Genomic DNA, 14,193 nt, shown 5'->3' with positions numbered 1-14,193 from the left:
TAACTACTGAAGCCCATGTGCCTAGAGCCAGTGCTCTGCAACAAGAGAAGCCACCACAATGAGAAGCCCGCGTGCTGCAACGAAGAGTAATCCCCGCTCACCGCAACTAGAGAAAGCCTGCGCACAGCAATGCAGACCCAACGCGGCCAAAAATAAATTAAAAAAAAAAAAAAAAGCAGGTGAGGCAGGAGAAAAACGAAAGAGTGTGGTGTTCTAGAGGCTTGTGAAGATAGTTTTGCAGGAGGGAAAGCATGATAAACTCTGTAAAATATGGCTTGAAAAGACCGAGCGAGATGTGAGTTACAGTTGACTAATGGATGTGGTAAAGTGATTGTTGATGACCTTGAAAGAAACACGTTTGGTAGAATGTCCAGTCAGGGCAAAAACCTGATAGAGGTGAGCCCATGAAAGAAGGGAGGAAAGTAAGTATAGACAAATCATTTGATGCTTATTGCGGAAAAGAGAACAAAGAAATGGGGCAGTGGCTAGAAGGGGATGTGGAAGTAGGGATGGGTTTTCTTTTTTTTTCTTTTTAAGGTAAGAACTATCATAATGTGTTTGTATGCTGACAGGAATAACTTAGAGAAGGAAATATGGTTGGAGCAGGAGAGCAAGAGGTCAGTAGCAGGAGTGGTGTCCTGGAGAAGGGATCCAGTTGGCAGATAGAGTCATGGCCTTAAATAGGAATACGGAGAGGGAAGTTAGAGTATATGGGCACAGATGGCAGCTTGTAGAAATGTTAATTGAATAGCTTCTATTTTCTCTGAAATAAGAATCAAGGTTACCCCATAATAAATAAACACAATAAAAGTTTTGTTCAGTACTCTCTCCTCAGTGCTTAGAACAGTGGTTTGAACATAGTAAGTGCTTAGTAAATGTTTGTTAAATAAATGAATGTAAGGAAGAGTAACCCTGGATTGGAGGGGAGGAGGCAAGGAGGCAAGTGAGGTAGCGCAGAGGTGGCTGTCGGGTTAGGCGAGAGCGGTGCTCCTGGGAATGATGAGGGGAACTGTTCCAGTCATATGGAAGAAGAAGTGAAAGGACTTGATTTTTCTTTGGCTAAGGGGAAGGAGAAGTTGAGTATGACCTGTTTGTAGCTCTGGAGCATGTCCTTAGTCTTTCAAATGAAGTGGACTGTGATGTTGTTTAATGATTTGAGGGATTTTTCAGAGACTTAATTGCTGAGCACTCTAACCTAGTTTGTATAAAGCTGATGTAGTCATCTATTTTGTGTGTACTTACCAGAAAGTATCTCTGTAGCTGCCAAGGAATCAAGTCTCTCCTGCCACCACCTCCCAGGAGTTTAGGGAAAATTTTGTCCTGGGCATCTGCGGAAGTGCTTGATGTTGAAAATTAAATGTATGTAGACCTTGGAGTTAGAACTCTTCAAAATACTCAACATAGATTCTTAAACTGTTGAAGGATACTATTTACTGCATTCTATAAGCAAACTAAGGCAAGTGACGAGAAAGAGTGCATTGAACCTGAGGTGTAAATTTCATTAGTTTAGTGTGAATACCTTGGATCAGCAGATTTTGAATTGTTTTTCTCAGAGCCACACCTCAGGGCTAACTGGGAGATGCAAGGATGAGCACTGAGCGGATGGGGGCTGAAGCGGATGTCTCCACATCAGCTTCAATAGAAGTTAGTTTGTTTTCAGTTTTATACACTGAGATTCCTTGTAAGATTTTATTTGCATGGTGATTCTACTGCAGAAACAATAACAGAAAGCATTTGAGTATCATCAGTGTAGGTAACATTTGAGTTTTGCTGGTGAGTCAGATAGTGCTGGTTTTATCAGAGTAGATTATTTCATTGTTTGGAGGTGGGGAAAACCACTTAGAAAGGCCTCTTTTATCCTTTGATTCAGTCATCAGTTTTTATGGAAAGCAGTCGTACCTTAAGCCCTTCATTCCATTTTCATGAAAAAGGAAGTAAATGGCTCAAAAGCAAAATGACATCAGCAAATTCTTCAAGACAGTGAATCCTTGAAAGTTGGCGCCTAGTTAACTCAGTGTTTTACACAACTGATTTATAGTTGTATTTATGCATCATATTTAACTGGTATTTATAATTGTTAATATTAAGAGACATTTATTGAGTATCTGATACACGTAAGATCTACTGTACTAGGTGTTGGGGATACAGAAACAGGCAAGATGTGATCTTTTCCCACGCAGGGGTTAGAGTCCAGTTGGGGAAGTAGAACACAGCCATAAAAAGATCAACAGCATTGCAGAAGAGTTAGAAGACCACGAGTTTGCAGAGCTGCTGCAGGGGTTCCGCAGATATGTGATGCACATTTCTTTTTAAAATATTAAATAACCCGTCAAATAAAAGTGTCCTATGCACCAAATATTAAAGTGCACAGGAGAAAGACGACCACTAAAGCTCATTAATTTATTTTGTAGATTAATTCACTCTTTTTTTTTTTTTTTTACCATTTCAAAATAAAGTAGCAGATCCTTTATTTGTATTTCTCGAAGCCGTTGAAAAAAGTCACGTAGCAGCAGCAACATGTTTTGGCCATCATTTTCCCTCTTCCACCTCTGCCCTCCCAGAGGAGTTTGGCCCCCAAGTCACACTCCTCACACCTCTTCAGGCCCCACAACAAAGCAAACCCTGTTTCAGCGGTTTCTTCCTAACTTCCTTTCCTTCTGATGATTCATCACAAAATCTCAAAAACGCATCTGTCAGATAAGATCTACCTCAGAAATCCTGGGAAGAAATCCTGGGAAGGGAAGATACATTGAGCAGGCCAGTCCATAGAAAGCACTTCCCAGGGCCTGGGGAGAAATCCAGGGAATTCACGCTGAGTAACTTACAGCCCCTTCATGCTTGTTAACGCTTTGTAGGCTGCATGGTGCTAGAGCTCTCTGAGCCTTCAAATGAGAATATCCTGGACGAGTTTTTCCGCAAAGTCAAGAATCGTTATGTGAACAATGTATCTTTAAGGACTTAAGAAGGGAGTATGGTTTCTCATGAGGTGAATAGTCATTCGACAGAAAGGACTTTATCATGCAGTATTTTGTGACCGTGAACCTGAACCACCTTTGTTTTATCCTAGGATTAGGACAAGTGATGGATTTCTTTCATCTTCACTGATATTTGGCATCAAAATTTATTTGATACGATTCATAAGTGGACAGATGCTGAAGGGTAGGGATGTATACCTAGTCTAGAAATGGCAATGTTTGATAATTTTGGAACAAGGAATGGCTGTCCCCTTTTCAAAAAATTGTGAGCCATCAGGGTTTTCAAAGTAAAGTGTTTTGACGATGCAAGTGCAAGAAGTGGAAATAAAGATAAGCCAAAGTCTATTAGAGATGTATTTGAAATCAGGAATCACTCACTGTTTACAAGATTAGATATGTTCCTAGGATTAGGCCTAACAGCTGATGGGGAATTAGTTACATTAATCTATATCAGGTCTATATACCTTCAAATGGAATAAAAAAATTGGGTTTAACTACACTCTAAAGTCTTATTAAAATTTTTAATATTAATTGTTTCTTATTTCTGTAAATTATTCATAAAATGACTTAAAAAGGGGGGTGGCAGCCCATGGTGATGAACTAAACATGAACTAAAGTGCTTTCCACCCTGTAGTAAGTCCTCTAATTTTTAAAATCACAGCACACCGTTTTTTCCTTCTTAGGGCTTCTGACAAAATTTACTTTTATTTAGTTAGTTTCCTTTTGTGTGGCTTCTATCCCATGCACTAAGCAAACTGTGAGGGCGAGGACTGTGTCTGTTTTGTTCATGGTGGTTCTCCGGCACCTTAGATAGTGCCTGACACGTGTTAAGTGTGTAATACATTCGTCAAACAGGGGGCTTGCTTATAAAAATCTTCCTTGGTTAGATTTTTGGACTTTTGTTAGCAGTGTATTAGCAGACTCACAACAGGTTTGGGTTAAGTTCAGCCTTTTAACTCATTGAGATTTATACTGCTTCAATTTACTATATATATTTTAGTGTTGGGAAGCAGATTGCCTCTTTCTGAGCTATGAATAATGCTGCCTCCTTTAGAAAAGAATCAGCAATGGTTTTATATCATATTTGTTTTGCCTGTCCAACTTGACAAAGCTAAATTGTTGTGATGAGGTTAATCAAGCTTAAAACATTTTTCTTATAGTATTTAGCATACAGGATTTTTATTGCGGGGTGGAGGGCAGACACGCAGTTAGAAACTATATCTGATGAATAATTGTTATCCGTAAACGGTTGTTGAAATGTTCCCCCCCTTTTTTCATGTCACAGTAAGTCAACAGACTTGCCAGACTTTACACAGACAGTCTGTTTGAGCTATTTATGAAGGATACATAGGGACACATAGGGATCTCAAAATTTTGGAACATCATATTTTACAAGTTACAGCTAATAATGACGTATGTGAACAAGTAGATGACAATAGAGTGCAGTTGGGATATGTCTGGATAGCACTGGATGACCTTTTTTCCTCCTTATCACAGAACCTTTAGCATTGTAGGTGTACTGTCAAAATCATGAATGATAAATCACTGAACATAAAAAAGGCACACCTTGTAAATAATACCCTGCCCCTTATATCCTAAGTTAACTATCTCCCACCTCTAAAATTCCCTACTATCCTCTAGATTTTTCTCACTAAGTAGAAAAAGGATCATAGTTAAACTTTTTTAAGATCCCTAGAGCTAGGAGGGCTTTCTTTTTAATAGAGCATGGTGAAGTTGAGTCACTTTATGATAGGGTACAAAGATCATCATAAGCTGTGTTCCTCCTGCCTTCGTTGAAGAATCTTTAAAACTCATTCAGGCCGTTAGAGAGCAGCAGAGAACCTTATTTCAATAGTTAAGCTACATGGAAACACATATTTTGTGCTTCTTTTCTCCCAAAGTTGAACCAGATCAAATAATCCTAGAAGAGAGGAGCAAAGTCGTTATCTTTATGTGAAAAAAGAATGAATTACTACACATTTAGGAGAAGTTAGGATAAAAAGAGAGAGAAAGACATAACAACTACTGAAAAACAAAAATAATATTTTTCTTGAGGCAGAAGAGAACCACTATAGAAAATTTGTTGGTGATTAAAAACTAACAAAATCAACCACAAACAATGCCACGTACAGAAATTACTGGTTGCTTATCAGAACAATAGTCTCACATTTCCACTTGCCCCAGGGACACCTTTGCTTAAATTTTATAAAATCCACAAACCCAGCATGACCAGCACCATCGTTTCTAGTATGAAGTGGTGGTCTTCTAATTTGTCTCCTGACTGCAGTCTCTCACCTGACCAGGTCAGCTAATGTTCTTTCTTTATTGGTTTTTACCTTGTAAGAGAGTATACATTTACTGAGTATTTTGTTCTTACCACTGAGAATATAACACTTAGAAGAATTCTAGATTCATAACTTGTTTTAAAATGTTAATTTAGGGACTTCCCAGGTGGGACAGTGGTTAAGAATCTGCCTGCCAATGCAGGGGACACGGGTTCGAGCCCTGGTCTGGGAAGAACCCACATGCTGTGGAGCAACTAAGCCCGTGCGCCACAACTACTGAGCCTGCGCTCTAGGGCCCACATGCCGCAACTACTGAGCCTACGTGCTGCAACTGCTGAAGCCCGTGCGCCTAGAGCCGGCGCTCTACAACGAGAAGCCACCACAATGAGAAGCCTGTGCTGCGCACTGCAACGAAGAGTAGCCCCCACTCGCTGCACCTAGAGAAAGCCCCCATGTAGCAACGAAGACCCAACGCAGCCAAAAATAGCTAAATAAGTCAATCTTTAAAAAATGTTAGTTTATTTAACTCTCCTCATGGTTTCATGGAGCAAATCGTGCTGTACTGATATGCTTTCATTTTCAGATTTTTTTTTTTTTTTTTTTTTAATTTTTGGCTGCATCGGGTCTTCGTTGCTACACGCAGGCTTCCTCTAGTTGTGGCGAGCGGGGGCTGCTCTTCGCTGTGGTGCACGGGCTTCTCATTGCGGTGGCTTCTCTTGTTGCAAAGCACAGCCCAGCTCTGCATGGGCTTCAGTAGTTGTGGCACACGGGCTCAGTAGTTGTGGCTCGTGGCCTCTAGAACACAGACTCGGTAGTTGTGGTGCACAGGCTTAGTTGCTCCGCAGCATGTAGGATCTTCCCCGGGCCAGGGATTGAACCCATGTCCCCTGCATTGGCAGGTGGATTCTTAACCACTGCACCACCAGGGCGTTCCCTCATTTTCAGATTTATGGGTCATATGAAAAGGGAAAATGATTCTAGGAAGATTCTGGAGAGAGAAAACCTGTTAAATATGAAAAAGACTTGGCAGCAGTTGTAAGATCCATGATGCTGGGGAATTAGGATTATCCCTTCTCTCACATAAAAGTGGGAGTGATTGAGGAACTGTGTCACATAATTGATGGACACCAACTTGGAGACAAATGCTGGAGGGGTGGGGGAGTGATTGATAATGTTATAAAAATATTCTGTACCTAACCACAGCACAATCGTTATATTCCTGAAAAGCTTCATGATCAGAGAGTCCATGATTGAGACAGTTACATCTTATGGGAAAAACAGCACTGAGTACTGAGATTATTAATGAATCCAGAAAAACCTAGAAAAATATTCAATTTTACTTAAAGGCAGCACTAAATAAAGAGAATATAAATTATTATATATCTTAAGTTAGTGATAATGGCCTCTCAGTAATTAATGTCAATTTATTGATTGCTAGGAACTTCAGGATTTCTACTCTAGAATGTAAATTTATTTTAATGTTCACAATTTTCTTGTAATTTAGTTTAACATTTTTATAAATTCATTTTGCATTAAATTTTGGGACGAAGGGAGCGACAGTACAAACTATAATAAAGGATGTTGTCAAACTTTCATTTGTTATGGCAGGAAGAGATTCAGAGACCCATAATACCTTAGGAGACAAATGATGACTACCCCTCAATTCCATTGTATAGCTTGGAGTGACTCTTAATTTTAGGTGACTCACTGTTCACCAGGCACTAGTCTAACCAAACCTTTTCACAACCTGTCACACCTTTGTACTTTCTTTCTCTTTCCATATTCCGGCATAATTAAAAGAGGAATTAATTCTTGCTGCTCTTAACTTTTCACTACTTGTTTACATCTGTGTAGTGAGTGGTTGATCCTGGCCCATGAGTAAGCATCGAGACAGTATTCCTTGTCTTTTAAAACATCTTTGTTCCTCATTAAGCCTGATTTTATCATTCATTCATTTTTCAACAAATATTAAATATCTAGTATTTTTTCAGTACTGTGCTAGGTACTAGTTATCCAGTGATGTATAAACCTGAAACCATCCCTTTCCTTGTGGAGTGTATATCCTAGATGAGGAAACAGACAGTAACTCCTTCCTTAACACTCCCTGTGTTCCTTACTTTATTTTTTTTTCCATAGCATTTATCAACATCTAAGACTTTATTTTTTGTTTGATTTCATCCACAGAGCGTTGGTTACATGAGGACAAACAAGAATTTCTGTATGCTTTGCTAAAGGAATATTTTTTGGTTGAGAAGTGAGAAAGGCACGTTTAATTCGTCACCACGTCCCCTTGATTCTGCTTCTTCAGCCTGTCTCTAAATAAGCCCACTGCCGCTTCCTTTTAGTTCAAGCCCTTTTTATTTTTACCTGGTCTATTAAAGTAGCTTTCCCTGCCTCTGTAGTACCTTTCCCCTCCAGATTGCTGCCAGTAATCTTTGTAAAATTCAAGTCTGAATTTCTTCAGTGATCTGCTGTCTTTTAAAGGTAAATCAAACTCCTTCGCTGTTCATTGTCGGGTTCCTTCCTATCTGTCCAGCCTTTTTTTTTTTTCTCTGCCACTCCCTGCTCTCCATCTCAAACTTTATGCTGCAGTAGTATCAATATATTGCACTTCTTCAAGCTTCTCTGCTAAGTGTGGTGGCTGGACCAGAGGCTTCCCCTTAACTTGGAAGCTATTTAGAAATGCAAATTTTAGGCTCCACCCCGAGGCCTACTAAATAAGAACCCTGGGAGCAGAGCTAAGCAAGCTAAACAAGACTTCCCAGTAATCCTGATGTACCTTAAATTTGAGAATCACTACTTTAGTCCTTTTTTTTTTTAAAGTTCATTTCCTTAACAAGCTCAGCCATTAATTACCATGCTTTCAATATCATTTTCATTTGTGTAACTCTTAATTTACATCATTGACCCTGGTATCTGTGTCAGTCCTGCTTTTTAAATTGTGTATTGGACATCTTTCCTGGATATCCTTCCTGTACTTCAGACTCTGTAGGTTCTAAACAAAATTCAGTACCCATCTATTAAGATGTTTTATATACTGCGTTTCCTATTTTCTCCTTCAAAGGATTCCTCCTTGCAGCTTTGAATCCTAGATTATGAAGTATTTTCTCTTTGGTTTCTATTTTGTCTTGCTTTAGAGCAACAAAGGAAAAGGTTTTTTAATAACTCTACTGACCAGAATAGGGTCAGGATTTTCCAGGCAATAGATTACTGTTGTTTATAGACCATCTGTTAAAATGTATTTTTTAATGTATTTTTATCTTATTCTTCTCTGCTTTTAACTTCCCACCTTTTTTCCCTCCTCAATTGTCTTTTTCTCTCTCATTTTAAGAACTTAGAGACCATTTACTTTGAATCTTGACCTCAGCTGCCCACGTTCTACCGTAAAGCTGGAGGCATCCTTGACCCTGGGCTAATAGAGTGACAACTTGTACCAAAAGTGACAACTGGTACCAAAGATTGTAGTCAGGCAACATTTCATCTATCTCGGTACAGTTTCTGCAGTAGATTCTCAATAAATTTTTTTCTAATGAATAAGTGAGTAAGTTAGGCAAGTCTCAAAGCACTGGACAGATCTCCAAGGTCAAAAAACCACAGTGAAATTGTGGCTGGATACATAAGGAAGCTCAAAGATCTGAGCAGTAAGAAGTGAGAAATTTTGACACTCAAATATTTATTCAGTGAATAAATGAAAGATTTTAAAGAAAAGAATAGCCATTGTAACAGATGGTGAGGTATTTCCTTCTCTGAGAGAAGAGCGATAAATTTAGATTTTATTTCAGTGTGAACTTTCAAGTTTAATTTTAAAAATTCATGTTTATGTGTGCTTCCCCATAAGCACAGTTTGATATACATTTTTAATAATTTTCGTGTCAGTTTATGTAACAGTTACATTTTAATGGTTTGACTATATCTCTTGGGCTATAACTTTTAACTGTTATTATAGTTCTATTTTTGTTGGATAGGAAAGACAGTAATGTATGTGTGTGTATATATATATCTGTTAAATTGCACATCTGAATTACCTTACATATGAGAAATTTTTATATGTGAAATCATATATCTATTCTCATAATTTGAGCTATTCTCTCATAAAAAATACATTCTTAAATTATAGTAATAAAAAAACCTTTCTTTTTAACATGCACACAGGAAACCTCGGCCTGTCTCCCAGTTGGTTGCACAGCAGGTTACTCAGCAGTTTGTGCCCCCTACACAGTCAAAGAAAGAGAAAAAAGATAAAGTAGAAAAAGAAAAAAGTGAAAAGGAAACAACTAGCAAAAAGAACAGTCATAAGAAAACCAGGTAAATTTAGAGTGTTTTAATGGCACTTTTGAAGTAATAAAATTAACCATTTAATATTGTCTTTTAACATCAATATATAAAGTATATAAAGTAGAAATAAAAGATTTCATCTCTTTTACTATATCATGAAAGTGTTTTTCTTAGTTGAAGGTATATTAGAAATTAAATTGTGAGGACACTTTCTGTTTTTTGTTTTTGTTTTTGTTTTACTAGATTACAAGACATTTGTGTTTGAAATGTTTCTTTTTCACTCATAAAGCCAGGAGTGATGTTCACAATACTGAACAGATATTTGCATGAGCTTTAACCAGTCAAAATGGTCATGGGTCCAGGCAGAACAGACAGTCATGACGCCCTTATCACAAGTGCACATCAGTGGAGTAACAGCCCTGCATATAACTCAACCTTAGCTGTTGTCAGCTTCCTCTGTGATTCAGCTATGTCACTGCTGTTCTAAAACATTTATTTTAGTAAAATTGATAAGCTGTCTGCAAAATTATGATAAAGCTATAAAAGCACATTTAAGAGAACATTACTCCCAGAGTTTTTTGTCACGTTGAGGAAGATTCAGGAATGATTGGCTTGATTAATGTTAATGATTTCAAACATTTAATTATATTTTTGTGGCTAGTTACACATGAATATAGAGCTTTAAAGATAGATGTATTTGTTTTGTTATTTTTACCTAATTTAATATGCATTACATGCTCAGAAAGTTGGTAGAGAGAAAAGCTAGTTTAAAATTTTATCATCTTTTGTGTTTAGGCCAAGATTGAAAAATGTGGATCGGAGTAGTGCTCAACATTTGGAAGTTACCGTTGGAGATCTGACAGTCATTATTACAGACTTTAAGGAGAAAACGAAGTCACCGCCCGCATCTAGTGCTGCTTCTGCAGATCAACACAGTCAGAGTGGCTCCAGCTCTGATAACACAGAGAGGGGAATGTCCAGGTCATCTTCACCCAGAGGAGAAGCCTCATCATTGAACGGAGAATCTCATTAAAGTTTATTTTCTCCAATTTCCTAGTCACTTCTGTCATACCATGCAAATACACAGATTATGCCAAGAAGTACCACATTTTCATGACAAACATATTCATGCACAATCCATAATTTGCATTTTACATAAAATAGAAATTTGTTAGATTTTATTGCAATCTATGCCTACCAAACATTTCCAGACTTAACATTTTGGTCTCCACAGTTAAAGGTGCCATGAAAATGTGGTTGAATTACTCATTATGCAGTGTTATTGGTAAGTCTATTTTCACTTTTAGTTTAGTGAATTCTAACACATAATTCTTGAATTCTCTACTATTGGCATGTAACGAATTTAAATTTTTATAACATAGTGCAAGCTGCCTAAATATGTATTATTTGAGAATTGTGAAACAAATAGTTATATGTATACAAGTCAAAAATCAATTTAATCAACTGTTGCTACAACAGAATTTTCTTAATGGTTATCCTCTTAAATACACCTGCTGGTACTTGGTGTGGTTAAATAGGAAGATTGTTATTAAATAAAGAATTTGTATGAACCATTGCCAATGTTTTTGACACATTTTACTAAATTATTGTTCCTGAATTATGTTTTAGGTTTTATCTGTTTTGGGGGGGATTTTTTGCTTATCTTTCAAAACATTCATTTATTGTAATGTTTACTAGCAGACTAGTAAACAATAAAACATTGATTACATGGCTTTATAATTCAGATTTAGTGCTATTGTCATTGAACACTGGTATTTTCTGTATTATATAGAACATTAAAATTCAAGTAATTATAAGCATTTGGCAAAAACAGAAGAGAAGAAACCTGTCATATTTTAAAAGCTGCAGTTTTGGAAAAGCTTTAACTTAATAGTTTTATCACTGTTTCCTTGCCCCAAACTTATCCAGGGTCATAGAAGTGTGAATCTAATTAATACAGAAATGGGAACTGTTGCACAGAACTGAGAAATAACTAATCTTTAATCAGTTTAATTGGCCTCTTATTAAATATAACAATTCTTATAAAAATTATAGTACCCTATTTTCAGAAACAATTGCCAGTTTATGCATTTATCAGTATCCTAAAATTTAAAAAGCATTTACAGCCCCACTAACTATTATGTCAATTTACCAATAAAATATTTTTATGACTACAGATTTTGCATTTTTGTTTACAACTAATAAAAGTGTTTTTTGTTGTTTCTAAAAATCCAACTTAGAAACCACACAGTACTTAAATTCTAGGGTCTCCTGCTTTCTCTTAGCCATTTGTTGAGTATGTATTCACCTATAGGAGACTTTTGAACTATAAATGGACTTTAAATCATAACTTGGATACAGAATATCACATAAAAACATCATGATAGCATTTGAAGAAAGAAATAAAACTGTAGACCCTGACAGTTGTGATATTTGGTGGTTTCATGTGGTAATGTAATTTTCTGTTTAATTGCAGTACTTTTTACAGGCACAATGGTACTGTCTTTTTTGTAAGATGCAAGTTGTGAAATACAGTTAATTGCATACAGTAAAAGTCTGTGATTAAAACATTTATATACCTCATTCTTTAGTGTTGTTAAATGAAAGAATTTTATTTGTTTTTAAGATACTTTCAGTGGAACCCCAAATGACTGGTATGTTCTTTTAAAACATGAAAATTTTTTTCTCTTATTTTATTCTTTTTCACATGTTCCAAATGTTTTATATATATACATATATATTCATTTTTAGACATAATAAAAACTACAAGTACTAATTGTAATAGGGCAAATATTCTAATTTTTAAGTCAAAATTACTCTTTGGAGGTACTGGGTCTTATCATGATGATCAAATACTTTCTGGATATGTTTTAAATGGACTGCAAGAGAGAAAAATCTGACAGAAGATGGGATTTTACCTGAACGGGGCATAGTCATCTTTCTAAATAGTAGGGAGACAGTTAGCATGGAATTTGAGAGTGCTAACTGATGGCTGGTATCTGAATCTCTGTTGTAGAACCTAAGTGAGCTTGAGTAAGTCATTCAAGGTCCTTTCCCGTCTATTAAACAGGGATAATGGTAATCATATCTAACGCATAGGGTTGTTGGGAGGATTAAATGTCAATCCATACAAAATTCTTAACAACTACCTGACACGTACTCTATGCTCAGTAAATGTGAGCCTTTACTATCTTTATAGGTAAAATCCCATTACAGAAACATAATTTTTTTTGTAACAAAACTTATTTCCATGCCTTCTTGGATGCCCAAAAGGAATTGTGTTCTGTAGGTTAAACTGAATTTTTTACATCAGATGTTTGCTCTGATCCCAGACCAGCTGTCTTTCTGTAATTAAAGAACCTGATGGTATGCATTATGAGACAGGAGAAATAAGCTGAGTTGGCTACTTTGATATTTTGTTTTCCTTTCATTAATCACAGTTATCTTTTCCTGTCTTCATTTCACCCTACCTCAAATACACTTCCAAACCAGGAAACAGACTCAAATTCCATAAATACACCTAATGTTAAAATATGCAAAAAGGTTCAGAGCCTGGGCTTAGGGTATATTTTTAGCTCTGGTTCATCAACTTACCCTATGGTTTTAATAGTGGGTTATTTTAGCCAAATTCTATACAAAAAGAGCATTTGGATGTTTTTCAGAGTTTATTAGCTTATTTTGATATAAGTAAGAGTGAAGATATAATTTGAGGCATACAAGAATACATATTCTTAAACCTTTTATATTACACAGTAGAAATAGTTGACAATAACTTAAAGGTTTTATTTGTATTAAATGCTTTCCTAAAATTATAGTGATGACTGTAGACAAAGTGAAAACATGAAAAAAGGAAGAAAAACGTTTGCTTTTCTAAGTTGATAACATTTATTACCCTTCTTTTAGAAAGAAGTTCTTATTGCCTGAAAAGAATATAGCTTATTATATACATTCATGCTGAGTGGTCTAGAAGTTTTAGTTTCCACTGAAACCCTTATTTTACTTATTTTCTCGGTCTGCCACTTATCTCTTTCCTGGAATCTTGAAGACCTGAAGTAGGAACTGGGCCATTGATAGAAATTTCTGTACTGTACTTTGAAAATCAAGTGCAAACAGAAGAGTTAATGTGTGTGTAAGAAGGGTAATCATAAAGTAATACTTCGACTTACTAACACTGGCTCCCCTCTTCAACCACAGGCACCTTCAGGTGTCTGGAACAACTGAAATGTAGAAAAACTGAAATGTAGAAAAGTCATCAGTGACAAAAATAGCTGAGTAGACTCAAGAGACAGTGAAGATTGCAGAATACAGGATGTGACTGATCGTTTGTGAAAGCAGAAGGAAAAGAACACCCTCCCTGGCTATTGAGAGTGATGAAAAAGAAGATGCCCTAATAATAAAGGCAAGGAAGGTTAGAAATGGGGAAAAAAATGAGGGAGGAGGAAGGAGAAAAAGCAAAGATAGTAGCAGAAATTAGAAAATGGGGATTGTGATGTAGTCGATGATAGCAGAGAAGAATCACTCAGAAGGGAGAGAGAACAGATAGAATGTATAGCATCTCGGTCTCTTGAGAAAAATTTTAAAACAAGCTATGATAAATCATCTTTGTAATGACTCAGTCATTAAGTTTTCAGTTGTGTTTAGTAGACTGTTTACTAGAG

At 36.5% G+C, this 14,193-nt stretch overlaps 1 protein-coding gene across 7 annotated transcripts in view; it reads left to right on the top strand.

The window, feature by feature from the left end:
• The window catches only part of YAF2 (YY1 associated factor 2), a 65,315-nt gene extending 53,197 nt beyond the window's left edge, over positions 1-12,118 (top strand). For 2 of the 7 annotated variants that reach the window (XM_029205399.1, XM_029205400.1), the window contains 2 exons: positions 9,413-9,565; positions 10,331-12,109. In XM_029205399.1, coding sequence (XP_029061232.1) covers positions 9,413-9,565; positions 10,331-10,568 — 391 coding nt within the window. In that variant the 3' untranslated portion in view covers positions 10,569-12,109. Of the gene's footprint in view, positions 1-9,412; positions 9,566-10,330 lie in introns of those variants that run through there. The other 5 variants (XR_003791105.1, XR_003791106.1, XR_003791107.1 and 2 more) reach the window with 4 other exon arrangements.
• Positions 12,119-14,193: the final 2,075 nt, after the last annotated feature.

This window comes from Monodon monoceros, unplaced genomic scaffold (genome assembly GCF_005190385.1).
Source record: "Monodon monoceros isolate NGI ecotype Baffin Bay Population unplaced genomic scaffold, NGI_Narwhal_1 Super_Scaffold_6, whole genome shotgun sequence".
Lineage (NCBI taxonomy): Eukaryota > Metazoa > Chordata > Mammalia > Artiodactyla > Monodontidae > Monodon > Monodon monoceros.
Note: the sequence above shows the minus strand (reverse complement) of the source record. Positions and strands in the feature narration are given on the sequence as shown.